Raw genomic sequence first — 27,393 nt, forward strand, 5'->3', positions numbered from 1 at the left:
CCTGTTTTTGTTTTACTGTTTTAGCCAGTATACTATTAAAGTTAAACTTTGATACTGCTTATGCTTTAAGAAAATAGATCTGATGAATGAAGGTAAGTGGGTTCTTGGTTCTTTTTTTTAATTTAAGAAAATTAACTGAAGCTTGTTTGATATAGTTCTCACGCACGACTAGGCCATTTTTTAATTGTTTCTGTTTTTAAGAAATTTCAAGATTTTTAGTTTATTTTTTATCTAAATAGTCCCCTGGATTGTTAAAAACAAAATAGCCTTAGTGTTGCCTGGTGCAAAAACTAGATGTAAAGGTATTACTGGAAATGAAAGTGAGCAGAGGGCTTTCTCTACCCAATCAGTAAGCAGACATCAGAAACGGCTAGCAAAAGTGAGAAACAAAATTTAAGTCTGGGTGTCAGGAACAAAGGCAAAGTTTCAGTCAGATGAATATGATGTTGGAATTACATTCCCCTCTCCCCCAGAAAGAACATCCTTAGGTTTTCTCCCATTCTGCCAAGTATTCCCTCCTAGGCTTTCGATATGTTCTGCAGGCCACACACACAGGAGCGGGGCTGTCTGTCACTGAACCCAGATGCCCAGCTGTGGAAGATATTCTTTCAGCAGCATCCGTCTGTTTCTTGGCAGGACTTTTAGGCCGTCTAAAGAAAACAGTCCCGGAGCAGCCTTTGGGCCTGCCTTGTGGTTAATACTGTGCTGGCTTGTATCTGGTTCCTGCTCTGACCTTGTGGCCTGGACACTGCTTTCCTTATAGTCTTTGTCTCTGTCTCTCTCTTTTAAAGAATATTCGTGATTTTGGTTCGATTTAGTGAAACACCCGTGGACATCTAGAGAAACTGTAATTTTTTTTTATTGTTTCTGTATTGATTCAAAGAGAGGTGGGTGGGTATTAGAAAGCAAAGATCTTATGGGAGGAAAAGAGTATCTTTCTGCAATGGGCCAAGTATGTTGGCAAAATAAAAGCATGTTTTCACCAGTTCATTTTCAAGCTCAATAATCTTTAGTAGTCTGAAAGGGAGAACCAGTTCATTTCATACCCAGCTAGTGTAATAAAATTGAGATTCAGGGGCAACCTGGTGTGAGTTAGCATATTTTGTTCTTAAGGGAATATTCTTAGGCTTAAAGGGTGGTCTTCTTTGAAAGAACTATTTAATAGTTGTATTCCTTGGTTTAAATCTTTATTTTTACAGCATTTGTGTTGTTCAGCCTTTGCGCTGAAGGGATTTTATTTTCCTATTCTCTTGATTATTTTAAGGTTAGCAGTTGAATGTTGCTAGAATTTACACAAGGGAGTGGTTCCCCACACCCCCCAGCTCCACCCTCCCCCATCCCTCCCACCTGCCAATTGTGTCTGAAGTAATTTCCCAGCAGTGCTGTTGACTTTGGGAGATGTAGTATTTCCAGTTCGTGTGTGTGTGTGCGCGCGCGCACGTGCACGCGCCCGCGCGTATGTGTGTTTGTGTGTATGTTTGCCTTAATATCTAACTGATAATAAGTTGTTACTTAACTTGGAAGTTATGTCCATCTCTCTCCTTTTCTTTGACCCACTCTGAGAATTAACATGTGGTACTCAAAGGTGGGGGAGGGGTGCAGCGGTGGTGCCTTATGCATGACGACAGGTGCTAATCTTCAAGGAAATTTACCTTGCATTCCACCCATTAAGGGTACGGTACATAAAAATGGCTTAATGTCTCTTTGAAGGTGTCAGCAGGCATGTGTGGACCACACAGAATGGGTTTCACTGAAAGTAATAGAGTGAAATTGTCTGCATAATTATTTTCGTTGGATTGAGAATCAGCAGCCCTCTTTGGGTTCAGGAAATAAACCTCTGTTAAAACCATATGGCACTATTCTCAGAAGAGATGTTATTACAGGGCCACTTCCCTCTGAAATTTTGAGTCAGGAGTTCTTGAAAGGAGTCACATATGTGGGAATGAATGTCAAGTTTTCTTCCTCGGTCATAGTTGTGAAAGTTAGATGTTTCCTTTCCCTTTTCACAAATGCCACCATGTTCACCAGGTCCTGGGAAGAAGCAGCACCGCCACTTCAGGTGTAAATGTCTGAATTATTATCTGCGCCAAATGATTTTGTCCTTAAAAGAAAAGAAAAATTGCCCTTAATCCAGTGAAATGTGATTTGTCAACCCTGAAAACACATCTTAAGGTCAGGTTAATTGCATTCTGTCTGTCCAAACCCTTAGTGCAGATTTAGTTGGCTTTTCTGTTTTCTTTTTTTTTTTTTCCCTTTGCCCAGCATCAGGGGCTATAAAACTTTCTCTGAACTAATTTGTCACAGTGCTATTGTGCCCTAGAGATAGGTATAGTAGAGTAAAAGGTAAAGTGAATAAGAGTTTAGTTTGTATAATGGCTAGGGAATATTTGGGGATAAACTAAGTTAGGAAAATATATTAAATAATGCCCACCATATTTTTATGTTTTTTATATATATATGTGTGTGTGTGTGTGTGTATTTCAGTAGACAATACAATGTGTGCATTGTGATAAATCACTGTGGATTTTATCTTTTTCTTTGAGAGGAGTGGGCAGTCTTCCTGGTTAGTCTTTGCTGTAGAAGAAATATAAACAAACCATCGATCTTTGTTCACATCTGTTAATAAGCCTGGGATCTTATCAGACTCTGTAGAGTTTAGTCTGGCTGTTGGTAATGCTGGGGAGTTGAAATGTCCCTTTGAGCATCAGACTGTCGGTGAGTACTTAATAGACATTGAGTCCAGCTTTTCATTTCTTATCCTAGAGGAAGAAGGCAAAATAATCTATGACTGTGAATGGTTGAGATGGATGGCTTTTTCTATTGCTTTATTTGTTTTTGTAGTGAGAGCTGTTTTTTATTAAGTAGAATGGTTGCTAGCGCGTAGATCCTTTGGTCACTGAATCACACTCTGAATTCAATAATTTACTTATTCAACAGAAACTTATTGGGTACCTACCATAGGCACTTTAAGAAAGGGCTGTGGGAATTCAGAGATGATGACTGAGTTCTGACCCATCTCTGGCCCATCACATAGCCTAGAAAGAAGCTTAATCTCCGGGTGTGGTGGCGTGTGCCTGTAATCCCAGCTACTCAGGAGGCTGAGGCAGGAGGGTCGCTTGAACCTGGGAAGTGGAGGCTGCAATGAGCCAAGATTGCACCACTGCACTCCAGCCTGGGCGACAGAGTAAGACTCCATCTTAAAAAAAAAAAAGAAGCTTAATCTGTTTTAGGAGATAAGACATGGGTATTAATGACTGTGATTATGTGACAGAAAGTGTTAGAACATGAGAAAGGGCATAAGAAAGTGGCAACTGGAGTGACATGGAAGTTCAGAAACAGTTTTACTTCTATTTGGGGGTGGAGGGGAGGTTTTATTGAAGTCAAGGCATTTGAGCTGAATCTTGAAGATTAGTAATTAGGCTTATTGGCAGAAATTCTTGGTTATAAAATTCTAGGTAGATATATGATGACTTTTAGGAGACTAACACTATATGTCTTTCACTGTCTTGTCCCTGGCTCCATGTACAGGTATACCGATGGAAGTTATGGCATGGAGTTATAATATCACATGCCTTAGTGCTTTAGCTTAGGTGGTTCCACCTCAGTGGTGATCTGCTCTATTAATCTAGGGCCTATTCAACATTCAGAGCTAATTTTAAATGCCACTTTCTCTAGTACTCTAACAATTCTGTCATTTTTTAGTTCTGTATTTATTGATCTCCCCTACTAGAGCTGTACCACTACAGTGTGATAACATTTTGCACATTCTGGATATTCAATTGAATATGATTCAGTTGAACAAAGTAGATCAGGTATCTGAATTAGTCTTTTAAATACATATTGAAGTTTGTTTTCAGATTAGTGTTAAGGAATAACAATTTATACTGTGAACTGGTACATAAAATTATAGCCCTAGGGCCCGATGTTGAAATACTAGAAAATAAGCCCATTACAAAACGATGATAATCATGTTTTTTCAAGGGACATTCTAAATTGTTCTAGATTTTAGCAACCTCTGGTGTTCCGTTTTTTATAGGGAAAAGTAAGAGGTCCAAAAATCTTCAGGCCAACTTGGTGGCTCAGACTTTCTTTCTCAAGCCCTTTTATATGTGTTTATTAGTTAAGTTTGCAGCTCTATAAATGGTATCACTTGTACTATTTGCATTGGATCCCTGCCATTTCTCCATCCATAACAGATGGATTCTTTTCTTCCATTCCACTATACGTTGCTCAAGGTTTGTTACTTTCTGATAGACAACAGAAATGAGAATGCAGAAAGAGGATGGGAAAGAGGGAGTGAGTCTATTTTATTTTGTTTCCGTATTTCTCCTAAGCTTACTGGAGTGGCAAACGGTAGGATAAGTGGTCAGCTATACTGCCCCATGAGATGCAAGGAGCCTTTGGGGAGGAAGGAACCTTGCTCAGAAGATAGGCTGGGGAGGATGGTTAATTTTGGAGATTTTTGTTGTTGCTTCATGTTTTCTTTTGATTTCCCTCATCTTTGATGCTGACTCTGATGTTGGCATTCCCTCTGTAATATTTGGACCAGAACAAATTTTGCCTACCCTCTGGCCTGTGCAAGTGACAGGTACAGAGCCATTGTCTGACTTGTGACTTGGCCCAGAAAGGGCTGATTGTCATGCAGTTGGGAGGGCTTTTAGACTGGGTAAAAAATTCTCCCATTTGTTTAAAATAACATGACTAAGATTGAACTCAGAAGACACTGTGCATGCATTTCTTTTCAAATTAGTGTTAAGAAATAAAAGTTTATACTGCGACCTGGTATATAAAATTATAGACCAGTCTAGGGCTCCATTTTGAAATATTAGAAAATAATACATCTTTGTGTAAGAATACCTCTAGTAGTATTTAGACATTTTTCCCTTCTAAATCTATCTTTCCCTTTAAATAATGAATATCATTAGAGGTATTCTTATGCAAGGATGTACAGGAAGCATTTAGAAATATGAATCTGAAGCTTGGTAGAAAATGGAAATGCATTTTCCATAGTCATAGGAACTTGAAGCCATTGGGATTGATGAGGCTGCATGAGGAATGGGTATGGAATGAATAGAGGAGAGTTATCCTTTTTACCATTGTGACCTAACTTTGTGTCCTTTGCCTGGAATGAAAGGTTCTCTTGCTAAGCTCCCCTGGGTCCCTAAAGCAGCAGAAGAGCAGATTCAGAACCGTTTCAGTGGCCACTGCATGGGTTGTCTCCGCCACTGGCTCCTCATCCTTCTCTTTCCTAGATCACTTTTTGTGTTCCTCTTCCTTGCCTAGCCACCCTAGGTGTTTCTGCTTCTCAGGATTCCCTTTTAGACACTTTTCTCCACTCATTCTGTACCCATTCCCTGAGTATCCTCATTGACACCATTAACTTCATGTTCCCAAGACCACTGAAAATGCATCTTCAGTCTCTTCTGAACTTCAGACTGGTATTTCTAGGTTGCTTCCTGGGTGTCTGCACCTGAATATGTCCCATGGGTACTTCAAACTCATAGCCAACACAGCGTTAGGGATTCCCCACCTCTACTTCAACCAAACTTCTCTGCCCAAACATGAACCTCCTCCAGTTTTACCAGTTTTGAGTGCCCTACAGTTCACCCAGGTGACCAAACCAGAAACCTGAGACTCACCTTCTCTGCCTTACTTCTGACATCTAAGTATTCCACTGTACTGTTGTCTGTACCTCTATTCTATGTCTCACATTGACTCCCTCAAGTCTTTTAGTGCTGGTTTAGCTTAGTATACTCTCTCAGTGTTTGTCTTCTGACTTATAACATAAAAACAATTTCCTAACTGGTTTTATGTCTCTAACTGCACTCCCTTCTAAATCTATCTTCCCCTGTAAGTAAAGCAATCTTCCTAAACTGTAAACCAACGCATGGCACACCCTTGCTTAAAATACTTCAATGTCTCCCTGTTATTTGCAGGATGAAGTTCAGACTTGGTGGCACACTGACAAGGCCCTTCAGCATCTGCTCTGCCCAATTGCCTTCCGCCCACACACCTGTGGCTGAGCTCCAGCGATGCCAAATTGCTTCACCCTATACTTTCTCATCTCGGTGTCTTTGCACCTGCTGTTCCTTCTGGTTGGAATGTTATCTTCTTCTGCATTTGCTTGACTAAATTCTACTCATTCTTTAAGTCTACTCCAACGCTGTTTCCTCTGGGAGCCCTTCCTGACTGCTCTTGAAAGTCAAGTATTTAATCTTTGGTTCCTCTTTGGTTTCCTTTTCATACTTTAATTATATTATTTATCACACTGCTGTAATTATTTGTTTTTATGATGCCTCCAGTATACCCTGAGCCCCCTAGTTTAGCATAGTTCATGAAACATAATAGTGCTTAGGACATTTTAATTGATAAGTGTCAATTTGCATAGTGGTTTTACCTGTGTAGGACATTTTCACCTCTTATTACATTTTGTCCTGACGACATCCCTGTGTTGTAGATACTTTGTTTTTTTCTGACAGATGAGGAAGTTGAGTCATAGGAGGAAATTGAGTCATAGAGATGATAGATTATTTGCCTACACCCTCACAACTAACTTAGTAGCAGAGCTAGGAATAGACTCCCAAGTTTTCCTGCTCCTTGTATAGTCAGGCCCAGAATTAGATATGAGATTCTCCTTTTTAATCAGACGTTGCCTTGGTCTTTTAACTATTCCATTAAGTTCACTAATTGTGTGTAAATGTGTGTGTGTGTGTGTATTTGTAGAACTCATAGTGACAGGTGAGGAATCCATAGCATTATTGATTCTTAGGATTGCAAATTAGGTTACCTGTTATTTTACAGATGAGAAAATTCTGTACCTGAGAAGTTCACACTTGCTATTAGTAGCAGAACCCATGTCTCCTTTCTGTCACATGTTCTCTTTCATACTGCATTTTGGGCAGTCATCAATTCCATAGGACAGACTTTTTTTTTTCTTTTCTTTTCTTTTTATTTTAAGATGGAGTCTCTCTCTGTCGCCCAGGCTGGAGTGCAGTGGCGCCATCTCAGCTCACTGCAACCTCCACCTCCTGGGTTCAAGCTATTCTCCTGCCTCAGCCTCCTGAGTAGCTGAGATTACAGGTGCCCGCAATAGGACAGACTTTCTGTGTTGAATTGCAAGGGTTGTTAGTAGGATTTGTTGAGACATTAGGCAAGTTAAATCTTTAGAAGAGCCCGTCTTCTGAGCAGAAAGAATGCCATTCCTGAGAACATTCTCAATGAAAGGTCCGTGAAAGAGATAGGACCCAGAAGAGAAAGAATTAAATGATAATGTTCTTTCAGGGATTATCCCATTCTTCCAGATTGCATTGCTTCTTTTCCAGTGAGCTTCATAGGTTCTTCAGTATGTATCATTTTGAACTAAAATGAAGGCATCTAATTAGGCTGAAGGATGAGAACTTCCTATTGCAAAGAAAGGTATGTTTCTATTGCAAAGAAAGGTATGTTTGTGATCAAAAGTGTTTGTGATGTCATGGGGCAGAGTATAAAGCATGTGGGGCCTTGAGAGGATGGTATCCCTAATTACCTGGATAGAGACATGGAACTAATGTTAGTAGTAACGCTGTTCCTCTGGCTGGATCATTCCTCTCTGTACACATATGTATGCATATAATAGAGATAATATAAATGTATAACCACATATATGTACATATGTATGGAAAAGGGAATATATTTCATATGGACCAAAGAAAAACATTTTGCCAAACTGTCATTATTGATGAAATAATTCAGCACGTAGCCAGCAGGCAGATATCCACAAAACTAACACTACACTTGCTTTTGAAAAACAAAAAAAGGTTTTAAATGTAATCACTGGAAGGATTTTTTTTAATATTAACCCACACCAACCTGCTTCCTTTGGCTTGAGAATAATACACTTTAAAAAAATCTGTTGTGCCTTGAAAAGAAGAGTAAAACTTGCTATCTTCTAACTCCATTTAACACTACATTTGATTCCTTTTTATATAACAATAACTTGATCCTACTCAAAATACTTGGCACCTTTAGTGACAGAGTGGAATGTAAGAACACTTTAACAGATTTGAATGTGAGTAAACTCCAGTAGTTCTGAAATGAAGAGGTAGAGTTTTCAGTTCCTTATGCAGAGTTCACAGAAGGTAAGAATACTGGGATTAACACAATAGACTCCCCTTCATTACACCTGGCTGAGTAAAGCAATTATCTGTCTATCAAGACTAGCAACTTGTGCAACAGCATTAAGAAAGGGTGGATGGATAGGTGGATAAACGCTATTCCATTGGAAAGCGGTGCTGATATATGAGGTAATCCTTTGAGTTTAACTTGTAAAAACTGTTTTATTTTGGAGTTTATATCATGTTACCCTTGCAGCTTAGAGAGAAATGATTTTTCAAAATATTGTTGACTGCATTTTTCAGTTCTTTACCCATCTGAATTTTATTAGGGGGGTTATTTCAAAGAGTCTCTTGTTTAATCATGTTTAAACAATCTGTTTAAGACCTGTTGTGTAGATATAAACACAATAGTCCTTTAATGTCATAAAACAGACTTCTGACAGACATAGCACGTAACAGACATGCATCCATTATTGCTTAAGCTGCTGTTCCTTCCATGCCTGACCTGAGAGGGTAACCACAGAGCTCAGCTGAAAGCGTTCACTGGTTAGAAGACACTGACATGTGCTTATGCACTGTATTAATGTCTAGCAAGCAGAGAATTGCAGAGCAGCATACAATTGAAAAGGTCTTAGACTAGATTAAAACTAAGTACCTTAAATCTGTTTTAATGGCCGTGTTTACATCTCCTTCTTCTTCATTCCTTTAAAAAAAGTAATCAGGTTTTGCAGGCGTTAAGAAAACCACCTCTTCTTGCCAGCTGGACTAGGTCCAGTTTGAGCAAGAAATTCTCCCCCTCCTTTTTTCTGTCTTTTTCTTTTTTCTTCCTCTGTGATCTTCTCTGCCATTCAGCACAGCAAGACCAGGCTGTGGGAGCTGGCTGACTTTTTCTTTGGTTATTACTTTTTAACATTTTCTTCCTGTTACAGAAATGAGAAAATTGAGAATGATGTTCTGCTGCTGCAGCAGTGAATGTCAAGAGAGGAGCCCATTGCCTTTTTAATTACATCTGTGTAGTGTTTCTTTTTGCTTAAAACACTCTGTCTCTCTGTTTCTCTGTCTCTGTCTCACTCTCTGTCTCACATAAAATATGCACAAAACCTTAATAATGAAAGAGAAACAGAAAGGATCGCATGCTAAGGAAATTGAGCCAGGATCCAGGAATTGCGTGACAGTCTGTTTGTAGGCTAGTTGTCACTGCACTCTTTGAAGAATAATGCCATCCATGTTTAGCTGGATTGGCAAATAAACAGTGATGCTTTTTGTTCAACTACGAAAACTGCTATTTCCATTGCTAAAAATGTTACGGCTAAAAAAATCTTTGCATCTCTCAGTGGGGTCTCTATAAGTGCTCGAAACACAAAAAACTGTGGTATGTGTGAACATGTTACAGAAAAAGAAGGCAAAGAAAATGTTTTTGGAACTAAAACACTCAAGTTTTACTAAGGTTTGGAAGTGTAGACATAGAGAAAGAGATTTTTTTGTTCATTTCCCATAAAGTCAAGGGAGCGATAAAGATTCACATGGTCCAGGATGGTGTGGATGTTCAGTTGTAATTAGTAGGAGAACAAGTGATAAAATGGAGTCAGAGAGACTGGGCATAATGTAATAACATCTTTGAAGTAAGCTTCTGCACTTTTTCTTAATGTGTCCTTCTGGTCTCTTTGCTCCACGTTTTCTTCTTCTTTCCCTCAGTGGCAGCCTGGTATAGGAAAGAGGGGGCTCAGGCAGTTTAGGGGACTGCCTCCCAGTGTCGCTGCCTAGTTCCATGACTTCAAAGCTAGTCTCGGTATTTTTCTGGGCATTAATTATTTTTCTAAAACGGAGAACCTGGTCTGATGAAATCTATATTCTCTTTCAACTCTGAAAAATCCTAATTCATATAATTTTACTTTGAATTGGAGTAAGGAGGGATGGAAGAATCACTTGGAAACAACAGGCAGACAAATTTGAGTAGTAGGTCTGAAATGAGAAAATATCAGTAGATTTGTAATGAAGCATAGTAGGTTAGAGGTGTATTAGGACATGGGAGAGGAGCTACGGCGAAGTTAGCCGGATTCCCGGTTAGCTCTTTTTTTCCTGCCTGCAAAAAGTATTACTTCTCGTCTTGTATATTTCCATGATGCTTTCATCCGATCTTTTTAAAAAAAATTTTAATCCTTTCTTGCTTCCTACCTCCTATAAAGTTTCTTTTTCTTCAGACGTCTCAAGTTTTTTTAGTCCATTATCTGAAGAAAAGGGATTGTACTGTAAGCACGTGTTTATTATAATTTATTTCCTGAAGTGTGACTGATATTGGTGTAGCCTGATAACTGTCCTTTCTCCCAGACACTGTATGCTTTGATTGTTGTGATTCGCCACAGCCTAAAACCTAAAAGTTATAAAGGAACTTGCATTTATAGACATTCAAAGTAACATCGTACAATTCTTTTATTTATTTATGAATTTATTCAAAGATCTCGAATTCTTCAACCCTTAGAAGCCTAAATTTTGAAAGGAGCAGGCCTTCACTTCTCTCTCACACACATCTAATTGTATTTAAAAATCACTACATATGAGATTGAGATAGTGAACTTTATGTCACTGGTCTAAATGGGTGCCTTTTAGTATTAAAAGAAGGCAAATTCAGCTTTTAACATTTTTTCTATGAAATGGAGTCCCTAGAATACTTCTATGGAGTCTATGGCTTAACCATATAATTATGTCTCTTGAGTAGATTATATTTTTCTTCCCATAATTATGTTTCACCCAAGAGACTGGAAAGGCTTCAGACCTCTCTTGGGTGAAATTGTTCTTCCTCTCTTCTCTCTTGATAAACACCGAATCCTACATGCCTGACTCTGTTTAAGAGCTAAAAGGGGACTCTTGAAGATATGTGGTAGTGATTATGATTTTTTTCCTTTAGAAATTGGTTTATATATTAAGAAGGGCCCTTAGAGAGAAGCTCTGTTAGCTCATTTTTGAAATGCCATCAGAGAAGAATCTTCTGGAAGCAGATTTGTTTATGATCTGTGGTCCTGTGTCTGAAGCCACACACTAACATTGCTCTAGGGCTGTCTCTACTCATGAGCTATCCTGTGTCATATTGCATGGCTATTAATTTCCAGCGGCTCAAAGGGCTAGAGGCCTTAAACATGAAGACAGTTTCTTAGCCCATTTCATTATTCTAGTCCAGAAATAGTTTCTGACCTGAATCAGACAGTGCACTCTTAGGGAAAAAGATGACTCAGCAGCCTTTCCCAGCAAAGATTATAGACTCATCAATTTTACTGTGGGAAATGTTTCCCAATAACCAGCTTTTTTTTTTTTTTTTTTCTTTCTGTCCTCTTTGTCTTTACTGGACAAAAGTACAGATAATTTTAAATTTATCCATGTTCTGATTTATTAATTCAACAATCATTTGTTGTGTGACTTCTCTGTACCTAGGCTCCAAGTTTGTGCTAGACATAAAACGTGACACCCATCCTTAAGGGGTTCTCAGTCAAGTCTAGGAAAATCTAAAATATTAGAGTTTGAAATTTTGTATAAATACTTTATGTCAATTCATAGTAAGTGAATGCTTACTGGATGCCTACTGCACATAAGCATAACCACATGTAGTAGACAAAACATAGTTGTAGCTGCTGTCAGCTTGCTGGGATATAAATCAGAGGGATCATCAAGGCTCTCGAGACAGGAAACACCAGAACAATCTGATGACCAAGTTGAGCTTGGAAGGGATTTTGCCAAACAGAGTTGATGCGGAGAGGGTGTTCCAAGTGGAGGGGACAGCTTGAGCAAAGGCACAGGGTGTATTTGGACTGTCGATAGACCAGTGTGAGTAGAGCACAGGCTGGGAGCAGTACAGTTGTAGCCATTGGAAATGAGAGTGACAACGCATGTTGCGACCATATTTTCCAGGTCCTTGTTTGCTGGGCTCAGGGGGCTCTATTTAATTCAATAGACAATGGAAGACAATTGAAAGGTTTTAAGTAGGTAAGTGATGTGAATTTAGGATTTGGGGGCAGAAAGAATTTCAGAAATTATGGAAACTAACTCTTCATTTTTTGGTAGATGAGGAAACTAAGACCAACAGGGTTCCATTTTTGTGCCCTTCCAAATATGCCAGGCTGCTCCTCAGTTGTATTAGCCACAGGCCAGAGGTTAGGAGGGTTCTAGTAGAGGCCCATTCCTGAAGAAACTATAGAAATGGGCTGGAGTGGATGATGGGGGTCTAGGAAAGGAGGTGACAAAGATATGCCTAAGCTGGATTTTGAGTCTGAGAGACTAGAAAATGATGATGATGAAAATAAGGAAATCAGAAGAGAAGCTGGTTGGGATGGTTTGAGGAGGAAGGGAGGGGCAAAGGGCTTGACTAAACATTACAGGAGTATAGGTCTTTGATTTCTAGACATTCACAAACCACCAGTGAAATGTAGTCATCTGAAAGTAAACAGAGGAGCAGACTTTCACTTTTCTCCGTAGTATCTTCATTTTTACATGTATGTAGGAATGCAGAAAATCAAAGTTTTTAAATCTAGAGCCTCAACAGTTATAATAAAGTATGTGGATGAGAACTTTGCGTGGCTTTCCTAAGAATGTACTTGAGTCTGTGTAATCTTCCTTGTGCTATTGCTTTTGCTGGAAACCATCGACTGAACTCACTAAGATACAGTAAGGCTCATCCTTAGCAGTAGAAATGCAACAATTACATGTGGAATGCAATCATGACTTTAAAATTAGTCAACCTGTTCCCTAACGCTTCCCTACAAACACACTCCTTCATGTAGCACTTTTAGGATAGATTAGAAGTGAAGGATCTCGTTATTTTTTTCCAAAACTGCTGTGGAATAGCAGCTCTGTGGACATATAACCAATTTTCTCTGAGAAATAGTAATTCCGATGCAAGTCCTCTCCTCTCTTCCTTTTTACTCCAGGGATCACTGTCACAACATTCTGAAACTGTTACATCCTGTGGCTTGAGCCCTAGAGTATTGGACCAGACTTTATTCAATCACATACTTGGTGACAGCAAAATTAGCTCATGTCTCCCCAGTCACCCCTCTCTTCCAGTGAAGTCTGAATGCATGGTGGATGAGGCTCATGGACTGCCAAAGTATGGTTTTATTCATTAAGAGAGCTGTCTTTCTCCTTTCTTTTCTTTCTTTTTTTTTTTCTTTTTTGAGACGGAGTGTCGCACTTGTTGCCCAGGCTGGAGTGCAGTGGCGTGATCTCGGCTCACTGCAACCTCTGCCTCCTGGGTTCAAGCGATTCTCCTGCCTCAGCCTCCCGAGTAGCTGGGATTACAGGCATGTGCCATCACGCCTGGCTAATTTCATATTTTTAGTAGAGACGGGGTTTCTCCATGTTGGTCAGGCTGGTCTCGAACTCCCGACCTCAGGTGATCCGCTCGCCTCGGCCTCCCAAAGTGTTGGGATTACAGGTGTGAGCCACTGTGCCTGGCTGAGAGCTGTCTTTAAAGGGCAGATTCCCATAGGTACTGCACAACTTAGAAAAATTAATGTATAGTAGTAAGACTAGAGTTATACAGTGGTTTGAAGAATGGTGTGCATCTGTTTAGATTGATATCACACACATGTATAGATATGTGTATATATATGTGTGCATGTATATGTATGTGTGTGTGTGTGTGTGTGTGTGTGTATATATATATATTTAGCATCATCTTGTCTCACAAGATATTTATTATCAGGTTTTCATCATTTTTCTTCCAGCTAATTTTCCTTGTTCCTTCTCTGCTTATCAAAATCCTAGTCAACCTTCAAGGACAGGCATCATGATCTTGTCAGTGAGGGTTTCCTCTTTCTCCTTAGTCAAAATCAATTGCTCCCCTGTACTTCCTATAATACTTCAATGCTTTTTAAATTTTTTATTATGAAAAATTTCAAACATAAAAATAGAGATTATATTGAACACAATCCTATCTACCCATCACCTTTTATTTATTTTTTGGCATATTTCCTCACCTACTATTTTGCCCAAATAGTTTAAAGCAAATACTGGACGTCATGATATTTAACCCCTAACTATATGTTAGCCCTTCTAAATAAGAAGGACATTTTTCTACATAATCACAGAAAGTACCACTTCCTTAATATTTAAAAACAGTTCATATTCAGATTTTCTCAACTGATCCGCAATCATGGCATTTTAGTGATTGCCCTCACCACAGCCTTTCTTCAGTTATATTTAATTGCTTTCTTCCCCACTAGACTGTGAACTCCTTGAGGGCAAGGATATTATCTTGTATATTTTTCTATCCTCTCCTCCTCACAATACCTAGTGAGGCTTGCATGTAGTAGATAACCAGTACACATTAGCTGTGCTAACTTACCCAAATATGGACATGGTACTGATTCCTTATTGATGCTCTATTACAGATCTTCTTTTAAACTTTATTTTATTTAAAAATTATGTTTTCATGATACTTAGGATACAAGTAGATACCTAGGAAATTTTTAAAATCAAGTTAAAATACTACTCCAAAAAGATGAGCTGCCAAACATCATGCCCTAGTGATCAGCAAAATGACTCTGCTGTGCCACATTAGGGTAGACTGGGCATCACATGGCACACTCTTCATGAAAAGTGCCTTGTTTTTTGTAAGTGCATTTTGACATTCTTCAGGGTGTGCTGACTGGTGCAGTGCATCAGGTTGTGGATATAGTACAGAGAATGTAAGGTTCTGGCTGGGGAGCCACGTAGCTCTCCGAAGTTGTTAAATGTTTCTCAATCAACTTTCATAAAAATGGGCAAAATGGGTCACATCACACAGAGTCAAGTTTACTTTCATAGTTCACAGACCCCATTTTCAGAGTCTTCGTGTGCCAGTTTCAGATGTGTGATTTTTGAAAGCAGAAGTTATAATGGTAGTATTACTAACTTTCATTGTGGGTAGGGCACAATGGGGTGATTCGCTAGACTATGGCTTAGGGACTTAACTGTTTCTCATTTGTCTTTGCTCTAAGGATGTGTGAATGCTGTGACCTTTTGATTATGCTTTCTTCTTGTGCCCCTGAATTTATTGCAACAAAAGTCATATTCAGCTAAACACACTCAACTTTTTGAAAGAAATCTTTTCTGGAAACCACTTTTTTGTTTTTAATTTTAAATTGATTTTTGATCATGATTTCCCCTGAATGACTGCTGCTGAACTATTATGAGCTGAAATAAGCTGGTTGGCAATGGGAGAGAAAACAGCCCCAGACCAGCAATCAGGAAAACTGAGTCTGGTCCTGCCACTAACTATATGACTTTGGGTAAGGCATGTCCCCTCTCAGGGACTCAGGGTCCTCATCCATAAAAGAAGCACGTTACTCTAAACTTTAGAGTCTAAATGATTTCTATTGCCCTTTTCATCTCTCTGATTCCCAGTGACTTTCAACAATGCTTAAGAATTACAGTGAAAGCAAATAGGGTTTTCCAGAAAGAAAGCAAGTTTTCACTTAAATGAATGTCCTTCAGTAAAATTTTGTAGGAAGCACTAATAAGGGCTTGTCTCTAGAGAAAGGTTTTGCCCACTAGAGTCACTAGATTGTCAAACAAGAAGAACGTTTTTGGGGAAAGAATATGATATATATAATATGATATCCTGGACCAGAAAATTTTCTTTCACTCAAGGAATTTATCTAAAAGAGGAGAATATTCATTCATTCACTTATTGCATAAATATTTACTGAGCACCCACTGTGTAGCAGGCACTGAACTAGGCTGTGAGATTATAGCTGTAAACAAGACAGAGGGCTCATTCTCATGAGACTTACAGTCTTACAGGAGAGACAAAAATAAATACACAAGATAATTATAGATTGTGATGACTGCCATAAAGAAAATAAAGAGAGGGTGTGTTCAAGAGGGTGGGAACCTATTTTGGTTATGGGAGGCAGACAAGGCCTCTCATAGGAGTTGGTGTTCATTCTGAGGTCTAAGGGGTAAGAAAGAGTGGGCCCTACAAGGAATCAGAGGAGAGCACTTCAGGAATATGGAAAGCTCTTTAGATGGGAAACTGAAAAGGAGACAAATTTTCAGCTGCCCAGAGAGAAATGCTAGAGTCTTAGGCCAAGGTTATATCAGTAGAAATGGAGAGAACTGAATTGATTTGAGATACAGCATTCAGATAGAAATGACAGGACTCGGTAATGGATTGAATGTGGAGAGTGAGAGATAAGGAGAAATCAAGGAAAATGTCTAGGCTTTTGGCTTAGGAAACTGAGTGGCTAGTGCCATTTACTGAGATGGGGGACTATTAGAGAGAAATAGGATTTTTTTTGGAGGGGAGAATAAAAAATTCTGTTTTGAATATACTGCATTTAAGATGCCTTGACATCCCAGGGAAGATGTCAAGTAGGCAGTGGAACACACAAACCTGGAACTATAGACAGAGGTCAGGGCTTAACCAGAAAAGGGGGAGTCATTGGTATAAATAGGTAGTATTTAGTGCATGAGATTGAGATCACCTTGGGCAGTGGTTCTCAATCCTGGCTGCCCATTGGATCATGTGGTGAACTCTTGAATAAAAGAGACCTTTTCCCCAGGTCCCACTATCAGAAATTCTGATTTGATTGATCTGATATGGGGCCTGGACATCCATGTTTCAAAGCTCCCTAGGGAATTTTCTTATTCAGCAACGATGGAAGGATTCAGGGAGAAAGTTCAGCTAGAGAAGGGATCCAGGACTGAGCATTTTTACATAGAGTCTCAAGTATAATGCAGGAGTTTTCCATTCTTCATACTCTCCTCCTGTTTGGAACATCACTCGTTGGCCCTTTGGATGAGGTTTAGTCCTCACTGCACTATGACAGAGTACCCTGTCCTTGACTTAGTCAGTGTGTCCTTGGTCTTCCATGTTCTTGATTTCTGAAGGAATTGCTTGGGTGCTGGGGATTTAAGTACACCTTCTTTCAGCCCATCATTCGAGTGTTACCCTGATGTGGTTTAGTGGTAACAGGTATTTGTCATAGTTGAAATGTGAAGAACTTGTTTGGCTTTTGCTCTTCAGTGTACTTTGTTCTTCAATGTACTTCATACATTATGAAGAGTGCATTTTGTTGTGGTTGTAGTGGTGGCTGTGAAGGGGCAGATATCTACAAAGAAAAATGCATATGTTTTTGTATGTGTGCATCTGCAGATAAATGTTTCCTGAATTATTCTAGGGTGCCTGTAGATACTTGGAAGCGCTCTTTGAAGATAATTTCCAAAAGATCATGGAGGGTTTTAAAATTTCACCTGCTTTAAAATTTTTCACACTTACCAGTCCTAGCCTATGTCCTTTATTTTTGCCTGCAACCTCTTATTACTCCTGAAAGCGCTGGGCTAAGAGAAAGTAAAAATGTACTCACACATGTACAGTCTGAGCTCACATCTCATACAGCCTCTAGGAAAACCTAATGAAAAGGCTATAGAAAGCAGAGGCAAAGCTTATTAAATTTTCTTGTGACCCATGGCCCACGTAAAGTCCTAGTGTATAAAGGAACCATGCAAGATCATGTAGCCCTCCCCTCAGCCCTCAGGGAACCTGCCATTCCAAAAATATGGCCTATTAAGAAAAATAACTTCCAGGGACAATTCCGTAAGCTTTCTTGTTAATGTTTACAGCTGTATCAACACCACACCAATACTGTGTGTGTGCATGTGTGTGTGTGTGTGAGTGTGAGGAACAGACTCTATGGATCTGTGAAAAGTACTATATAATTCCCTAATTGTGAAACCAGTTAGACCCAGCAAGATGTATTGATGGAAGTTTGGTGAGTTAGGCTACAGCCATTTGTTTAGGGTAATGGGTGAATTATTAACTTTGTAATTGAATCCTTGTTGCTACTTCTGCTTATGTTGAAAGCCAGCCTTGGCACCTCGGCACCTCACTGGGCTTAGTTCTTAGGTGTTTCACTCTATATGATCTGGATATTTTCAGTCCTCCATAGCAGCTGGAAGAGGAAGGGAAGAGAAAGCTAGAATACCAGCATTGATGGTGCCACATGATGAATGGAAAGCTCAGTCAACTTGGCCGAGGGCTATATCCTTGTCAAGGCTGAGCTAGTCGGCAGCCGAGGACCATAAGCTAGTTGTTCTACCTCTGTGTGCCTCAGTCACTTCATAGGTGAACACCTTACTTGCCAGGGTCTAGGAGCTGTTTTGGGTCATCTCTAAAAGTCCTCTAGGGATCTAAAATCTATTTGTAATCTGGATACAAAACAGTAATGGTGGGGAAAACAACCATTAACAATGAGTTTCTCTAATTTTTCCTGTTCATTTTTCTGCTAGGTCTAGTCCCTCTGTTATAGCAGATGCCCAAAAACTTGCACTGGCAGGAAATAGGGTGGTGGGTGCATTTCAGTTAATGGGCCTAGTTGGAACATGTTTGGCCGTGGAGACAGCTACACTCATATTACCAAGCCTTGGCTTCCTATCTGTTTTCTTTGGGCTGGGTAGGCAATGAAAAAGGAGACAGGAAAATACATTTTGGGGCAAATAAAATAAGGAATTTGTCTTACGAAGACAGCTTATAGTTGGGAAATTCTAATGTTCAATTTAACCCTATCCTGATACATTCCTCTTGTTCTGTATTAAGTGGAAGCTAAGGCGTTTGCGCTACCTATAGAGTAGTGAAAAACTCCCAGGCTTGAAGGCTTTTCATAAACCTTCTTCAAGGTTTTTTTCTTTTATGGATAATATTCTAATTCCCTTAGTTTCTATTCAAGGGGCAAACTCTTAATCCCGTCATCATCTTGGTGGCTCTTCCTCGAATCAGCTTCAGTTACTTAATAGTAACTGATAACTATAATGTTACTTAATAGTAACTGATAACAATAATGTTGGGGCAGCACCCTAGGGCCTCACTGGCACAGAATCTGGAGGAAGGAATCCACAGTCCATTTCTGTTTCTCTATTAGCATTGCATTTGTCCCCAATAGCACCACCCTATAGATTTACTCTACTATGTTACACCCAGATTCAGATGCTTTTCTGTTATACTTGCACCAAGACACTAGTATGTCTTTTGTTAAGAATGATTTGATGATTTTTAAGAAGTCTTAGTACCTTGGTTTATTTTAATTTTGCGCATTTCTCTAACACCCAGAATTTCCTTAGCTTTTAGACTTGAATAAACTAGAAGAGAGATAGAAAGGCTTCCCCCCACCCCCCAAATAATGGATTGTCACAGTCGCATGTTTACTTAAAGAGTATATTTCAGCTTCTTTTCCAAAACCACAGTAGTGGATTTAAAATAAAAAAGCATTCTCTCTGATTTAACAGAGTTTATTATACACATTCCAGCTTTGGCATATCACAAAATATCCAGATTCCTCTTGAGAATTTGAGTTTCCCTGCTTACATTTCTGTTTTTTTACTTCTTAAAGGGGTTTAGGTTTTAGTTTTAATTTTCCAGAAAAGAGTCTTAGTAAAGAGTAGTTGTAACATTAAAGAAAAGTCACTATGGTCATCGTGGAAATTTCCCTTTGACAAACGTGTTTGTCTGTGTCTCTGCTCCAGCTTTGTGACATTGTGGCTAACACGCATGGACTCTCTGAACTTTCAGAGGGGATTTCCTCCATCATGAAACAAGCAAACACCCCCAATACACATCTCTCCTGTTTTTTTTTTTTTTTTACTGAGAGGGCCAGAGAAGGTGTCTAGTATCCTGCCTCTCTATTGATGCTTGACTCCAAGTTGTCCTCTGAGACCTCAGCTCTCCATTTATAAAACAGAGCTAGGAATGCTGGCCACCAGATACCGCTTATAAAGCAATTTGAAATGGAAGGCATTATGTAGACAAGTCATTATAAATATTAATATTGATAATTCCTTGGCTTAAACTCCCAGTTTGTATGTTCACATATCTATTTAGCATGGTCAATTGTTCAGCTAATTAATATGCTTTTATTTTATGATTTGCTATTTCCAGGGCACAGACAGAAGCTTGATGACTCTAAACCTAGTTTGTTCTCTGACCGCCTCAGTGATTTAGGGCGCATTCCTCATCCCAGTATGAGAGTAGGTGTCCCGCCTCAGAACCCACGGCCCTCCCTGAACTCTGCACCAAGTCCTTTTAATCCACAAGGACAGAGTCAGATTACAGGTAAGACAGACTCATAGGTTTCACTTGCATAGACGCTGGCAGGCTGGGGGTGAGGGGCTACCAGAGGAGATGTGTTCACTTCAAAACTCCTGGAGCTGTGAAGCGGCTTATTATTAAAGAATCAAGACTTGAAGACACTGATTTCTTCTTTTTGATTAAAAAAATAACATTCAATAACTTGGGGATAACATTTTGGGGGATATTTCTACTAATGCTCTACTCTGCAGCAATCTCAGTCTACACCCTGGTGGAACGGTAATAATGCACTTTGGGAGAATGTTTATTATACATTTCTATATTGTATCCAGGTGGTGCAGGGGATAACATCACACCCTTACTATTAGAAAATTAGTGTTACCCTCAGATTTGGGCTTACATTTCTTACATGTATAACTATTTCATTAAGTCTGCTTGAAAATTGCCCAGGGCGAACAGGAAGCCTTGATTGGTAGTTATAAGGCAAGGTCAATGAGTGGCTCATCGGGCACATAGAATTCACTTCTGATTTACATTTAGCTCTGGTTCTCCATTAGACATTTCTCTTTATAAATTCTAGTCAGCTACTTACTTTACCTTTCTTCTGAGAAATTAACATCGGCATTACATTACAGACTAATCATTCACATTTGGTGCATTAAGACCCCCAACTCTTTTCTTTTTGCCCCACTTGTGCAAAAACAGATTTATTTAAAGACTAGTTTGAATGCTTTTAGGTCATGATGACAAGAGAGTGTATTAATTATTATAAATCTTTAATTTGCAGATAAAAGTATTGAGAGCTGAAAGGAAGTTTACATGTCATCTAATTGCTATCATTGGTAGAGGTGGACTAGAATAGAGGGAAAGTAAGTCAAAACAAAATGTGTAATAAGCCCTCAACATGGATCTTTTTTATGGTTAGATTTTTGTTTATAGTAGTTAGGCTCGAATGTTCTTAATGGTCTCAAAACATAATTGTTTATAAACAGAATGTCCTCTCTCTTCTTCTCTTCGGCCCATATTATGTAAATGTATTCTTGGATAGTTACTTAGAGTAGGTTTCAGTTTCTGGGAGTATATATATTTTAGTCTGAATGTATGAGTTTGCATGAGTGTATATTTTAAAAAATAATATAGAATTATAAAAATCAAACATCTTAACACTAAAGATAACCAGATATCTGCATTAAGGAAGAACATTATTGCTCTTTGAAGAATGGCCATGTTTTAGACTATATAAAACTTTAATCATTGATATGTGGGATTGAAAGGTCAATGTGTTCACTAGACATATGTCCTTGATAAAAATGCAAGAGTAAAATTCACACTAACTTGTGAATTTGAAGCTTGTAGCTATGGGTGCTACTGCATTTAAAGCAGTGGACTTAGAGACTACAAAAGGGGGGAGAGTGGGGGGGGGGTGAGGGTTGAAAAATGACCCATTGGGTACAATGATTGCTGTTTGGGTTATGGGTGCACTGAAAGCCCAGATTTCACCTCTATGCACTATATGCATATAAGAAATCCATACTTATACCCCCTAAATATATGTAAAAAAAAATAAAGTAGTAGACTTTAGATTATTCATTAAGGCATAAAATAGCTTTCCTTTTGTCTTTATAGTAATCCTTAGACTGTGTGTGTGTGTGTGTGTGTGTGTTTGTAGAAGCAAATGTATATATATACACATATATATATAAGTGTTTATATATGATTTGTAATGGATTTATGATGACTAATAAAATATATATAAATATATGTTCTATGATTTGGCAACCACTGGCTTTTTAAATGTTTGATTCCTGTATTCTGATCATTATTTGTTTGCTATTTATGCCGTTAATGACTAATGCTTTAGAAATGGCCTTTGGAGACTGTGTGTTGCCAGATTCACTTAAGAAGATGCTTCTCTCAAGGCTTTGTCCTTAAATCTAAAGATGAGATCCTAAAATAGATCCAGAGAACATTTTAGAACCTAAAGATACCTTAGATATTGTGAAACCAATGGCTGGAAAAATTGTGAAGAGGATCTATGTTTTAGCAGCATCCCCGCCTAGCAGATAGGCGTGCAGAGAGTGAGGCTCAGAGGAGGTGTGGGGCTTGCCTGTGCCACAAATGCATCTGAGCAGATCGAGAGTGTGGCCACCTCCACAGGCCTGGCCCTCCTCCAGTTGTCAGCTTCTCTTCATCCTCTTCCCTGTTAGGGGGCTCAAGAAGCAACTGCTTCTTGTCTGCAGTTGCACAGCAAGTTACTGGCAGGGCAGGGAGCACATTCACTGGATATATTTCTGAAAATGAAAATATAAAACAAGTTAATTTCTAGGTACTGATAGCTTCTTGGAATTTTTATGAGTATTAGTGCTCTTCATTTTGGGATTATAGTAGTAATAGAATTGATTTATAGACCAGTGTTCTTTTTTTTTCAACATCCACTAGGTATTGGACCCAACAACTTTTCTCAAACTTTCCAAATTTCCAGATGTCCACATACATACTTGTCACCCTAACCACTCTTGGCCATGTGAGCTTTCTTTAAATGTTCCCATATTATGAGTGGGAGAATGCCTGTATCTGTCCATAACCAAGGAGATGCAGTGTTCTATTGTGACCCAATTTTTAAAGGAAAGCCCAGGAACATCTGGAGCAGCAGCAATGTGAAAATGAATTGAATATGTTTAATTTTTTAATCTCTGGATTGACTTCTTTGTTTATTCAATAAGTATGATTTGGGGCCTACCACATGTAGCAAACTGGGTGTTAGGTAATATGGAGAGAGAAGAAAAGCGCTGTTCTTAGTTATAGTTGAAGAGATAGTTATCCTCCCCAGCCCTGGCATACCACATACTGTGCCCCAACTGTAATACCATTCCTGAGTACACGTGCTTCTCTCTGTACCCCTTTACTCAGCCAGCCCATCTATGGTAGTCTCTGTCTGCTGACAAGATTCCACCTATCCTCCAAGGCCACTATGTTATCTTCTTCAGGAAAAAGTTCTGGAACCTTCATCCAAAGGCAGTGTATCCACCCTCTAAGCTTTAGTTAAGATTGCCTTCTTTTAAGGATACTGTGTATTCACCTTTTCTGCCCTGCTAGATTGTACATTCTTTGAGGGATTTATTACAGGGATTTATTTTCTTTTGTGACTAGCCCAGTGGCAGTGTCTCATTAAATGTGAATTATTGAAAGTTCAGGTGAGACGCAATCGGTGCAATAAGGGTTGAGAGGATATCATATCTGTCTTAGTAGCATTAACTCTTCTTTCTAATTTCCTGTCCCAGGATGTCACTGTTCCCCAGTGATGGGCAGCAGCTTAAATCACATTTCAATAAAATATTTACATAGTTACACTGTTTGGTTTTATTCCAGTTTAGGGTCAATGTAACTGCATGACTAAATTTAAATTCTTGCCTGTAGTGGATTTTGTAACTTCTTTGCAATATGCCGTATCTGCATTTTAGTTCATGTAATCCTTTGGACAAGACATTTGTAACAGGAAGGTCCCAGTTACCTCTCTGAGATTGGCTTGCTACTCTTGATATCTCAAGCTCTTACCCCAAAACTGTAGATAATGATCATGGTTATATAGTCCCCTCTAGTTCTCCCACTTGCCAACATAAAAGGCAGAAGACGTCTTTAAACTCCCAGAAGAGTGAAGTGAAATTAGCAATCATAAATTGAGGAAGTCATAAGCATTTAGTGTTTCATAGTTAGCCTTTTCCAGTGTCTCTTGCAGGTCCTAGGACCAAAAGTTCTAGCCATGTGGTGGCTAGAACCTAACTAAAGTGGTTTCCACCTAACTTCAGTCTGATTCTGTATTCCCTCCCTGTTATCTTTGCAGTGCTTGTCTGATGGTGATATTTTGTGGAAGTCTTTAATGGCTGATGTTCAGCTGAAGGCCCAGGGCCTCCCCACAGCTTCCTGGGGAAGTTGTTTCCACTAGACGTCTTATCATTCAGACATCTGCTGCTTGTCTCTAGGTGCCAGGAAACACCTAGTCTGTCACAAATGTTCACTTCTTTTGATTCAGAAAGCGGCGATAGCAGTAGAGTAAGGATATGATGTTGGGATATATCGCTTAAGATATCTTTAAACTCATTATCCTCTAGATGGGTCCGCTACACCTAAAAACTAATGCTGATTCAGGCCCTTGGGTTTGGTGGATTGGGACATTCATCTCACTTTTAGGGTGGGGGTTGTGCTGCTATTCTGTTTTTCACTCATTCAAAAAATACTTAATGAGTGCTTATTATCTGCTAGGCGTTGATGCAAGTGAGTGAGAGAGACACAGCTTCTGCTCACAAGGAGCTTATATTTTAGTGTCAGATATAGTCAATAAATAGGTAAATAAGCATACATATAAGATAATGTCTGATAATAATGAATGCTTTGAGAAAATGAAATAGGATAATTGCTAGGTAACAACTCGGAGAGGGAAGGAGCTAATTTTGATTGGAAAGTTGAGAAAAGGTCCTTTGAAAAGGTTTGAAGATCTGTGAGGAATGACATTTCAGGCAGTAGGAAACTCATGCAAAGCCTAGATTATGGGGAGTCTTGGGGGCCACAATAGTGGCTTGGGTTTAGTTCTGATTGCAGTGGGGTACCAGTGTAGTGGGGGATGTGAAGCAAGGGAATGACATTATGTCATTTACATGCATAATAAAACCTGTTTGGATGCTGTTTGAGGGGACCATAAGGGGCTAAAAAAAGAAGCAGAATTATGTTCAGGAAGCTGCTACAGTAGCTCGAGAGAGTAAATGGTGGTAGCAGTGAAGGACACTGAAGGATTCTGAATACTCTCTTTTTTTTAATAGAGAGTTCACAACTCTTGCTGATAGTGAGGGGAAAACAGGACTTCAGAGTTTTGACCTGGGCAATTGGAGGATGGTGGTGCCATTTACGGATGTGGGGAAGACTCAGGGAGGATAAGGTGGAGTGGGGCTGGGGAGCTCAGAGAAGCAGTTGGGTGGAGAAAAGAAGATGCTAAGAAAGAAGAGACTCGACATTCTCACTCCTACAGTAGCTTGTAAAACTGCTTTTGCAGACACCCAAGGGGCTTCCCTTCTCATGATTCTTCCTAGGTTGCAGCGTTCCCTTTCATGATTTCCTTTCTCCTTTAAAAGCAGCTCTTGGTTCTTTTGAGTCTTGGTTGTTTTTCTAAGCAGTCAATGAAAGTTGATTTTCCCTGCATGTAAACGCTGGAAGGAAGTGCATAGGACATTTTTTTCCTTGGTTCAGACCCCTATTTGCCCTTCACTCAGGAGAAGATTCTGGACACTTCTGCATAGGCTGCTAGATATTACATCATGTTATTTATTGTGACTTTTTCTCCTTTTGTAATGTACAAGCAATTCATTTGAAGTTTCACTTATTTTTTTATTTTAAATTAATATGTTATTGTATTTCATGCTTTTGTCTCTGCCTAGACACTCTTTCTTGTCTTGTTTTTCCAAACACATTTTTATTGTTTTTTCAAAACTCAGATCAAATGCTGCCACCTCTGTGAAGCCTCTTCCAACCTATCCAAGCAGAGTTGAGTCAGGCTCCCGTGCCACCTTGTACAACCCTTGATTATATCTTGTTCCATGTGCTGATGATTACTGTTCACATGTCTGTCTCATCCATCAGACTTTGGACTTTTCAAAGTCTAGGGCCATGTTTTGTTCATCTTTGTGTCCGCCATTGTCTTACACAGTATCTGCTTACTACGTGAGTTTTGGTTTGGTGATCAATGAATAAATGGGTCACTGACCTCTTCAGGAGGCGGGACCCACTATTATCTTAGCCTTAATATTTTTCTAGTGTCTGTTTGATTGAATTACTATTAGTTACCATTTATTAAATGCTTGTCATGTGTCAGACATTGTTCTAATTAGTTTAACTCATACGTTCCTCACAACAGCTCTATGAGATAGGTGGCATTCTTATGGAAACTGATGGTAGACAGGTGGAATAACTCACCCAAGGTCCCACTTACTGCTAGTAAGTGGTAAATACAGGAATTAAAGGCAGCTCTCCATAGCTCCATGGCCCTGTGTACTTACCACCAAGTACTCTTGGGAAGCTGAAATGTACTTTTATCATGGCTCAGCTTCCTCCCATTTCTGTACCTCACTTTCATTTATGCAGTTCTTTACCATTTACAAATCAAAGGCCTAAAACAATTCTAAAAGTACATATTTCACAGATGGAAGAAATTTATTCTTGGAGAAATGACTTGCTGAAGGCTACTTCAGCTATTGCAGTTGACTCTGAGTTCCGGATTCTTAGCAAGCAGTCACCTTCATCCCTATCAAGTTGGGCTTGTTGCCAACAGTCTAAGTGACATGTGTCCTGCAGGACTAATTTCTTTTTCTTCTGTCCATTATACATTATTTAGGATACTTAGAGAGAATATTTTCATAAAAGGGAGTTAGCATTAGAAATACCTGAATTATACTTTAAAATTCAATATAATCATTTAAATGATTAAATTCCAGTTATATAAGGCATGTATTTAAGGTAAAAACTGCTTGCCAGACATCCTGTCTAATAATAAGCTTATCAGCCGTTACTGTGATTGAAGTGGTTTCCACTTAACTTCAGTCTGATTCTGTATTCCCTCAGCAAACAGAACTCCTTTAAAAATTAAGGGGACCTCAGCCAATTAGGCCAGCTGGAATTAGGCTGTGTATATGTTTGGCTGTCCTAGGATTCTAGTGCTTGTCCCGAAACATTTACTAGTGTAATCCTTTCAGAAATCAGAAAGCACAGCTGAGTTGCATGTGTCTTAAGTTACTGTTCTGTTCAAGTGCTGAGTGACCACATGGTTCTTTAATGTGAAACAAGTTGGGAGATGAAGTGGGCCTGGGGTGATGGTGGCTGTGAGTGTGAGGGCGGACGGACACATAAGAGGCTCAGGTACTGTTGGTGAGCAGGAAGAATGACAGTAGGGTACCATCAGTGTGGGTATGGAGGAGAGTAGGAGTCAAGTGAATTCTCAGGCTTCACAGTCACTGTGGTCCTGCTCACTTGTAGGCAACTTGTGTCAAGGAACTGAAGTCACTGCATTGAAAGACAGATTGTTGGAAGTGGTTCTTTTTCACTTTGGTGGTGCAGTGTTGTAATTTCTGAAGTTCCTGGGAAGTTTTGCCCTGTCTTCTTCCTTTGAGATCTTTCAGGTGGGGCAGCTGGGCAAATTTGCTGCTGCCTTGCACATGTGTGAGCAGGGAATCGCTGTACAGGAGGTTGCTAGTCACAATCCTTATT

At 39.3% G+C, this 27,393-nt stretch overlaps 1 protein-coding gene across 8 annotated transcripts in view; it reads left to right on the forward strand.

Moving 5' to 3' along the window:
* The window catches only part of RUNX2 (RUNX family transcription factor 2), a 339,669-nt gene that overhangs the window by 144,705 nt on the left and 167,571 nt on the right, over positions 1 to 27,393 (forward strand). For 5 of the 8 annotated variants that reach the window (XR_008526192.2, XR_002915377.3, XM_009241929.4 and 2 more), the window contains exon 6: positions 19,996 to 20,169. The exons of the other annotated variants lie outside the window; for them this stretch is intronic. Coding sequence is in view for 3 of the 5 variants with exons in the window: in XM_009241929.4 (XP_009240204.4) it covers positions 19,996 to 20,169 (174 nt within the window). In the remaining 2 variants the exon portion in view is untranslated. The remainder of the gene's footprint in view (positions 1 to 19,995; positions 20,170 to 27,393) is intronic. 8 annotated transcript variants of the gene reach the window in all.

This window comes from Pongo abelii, chromosome 5 (genome assembly GCF_028885655.2).
Source record: "Pongo abelii isolate AG06213 chromosome 5, NHGRI_mPonAbe1-v2.0_pri, whole genome shotgun sequence".
NCBI lineage: Eukaryota > Metazoa > Chordata > Mammalia > Primates > Hominidae > Pongo > Pongo abelii.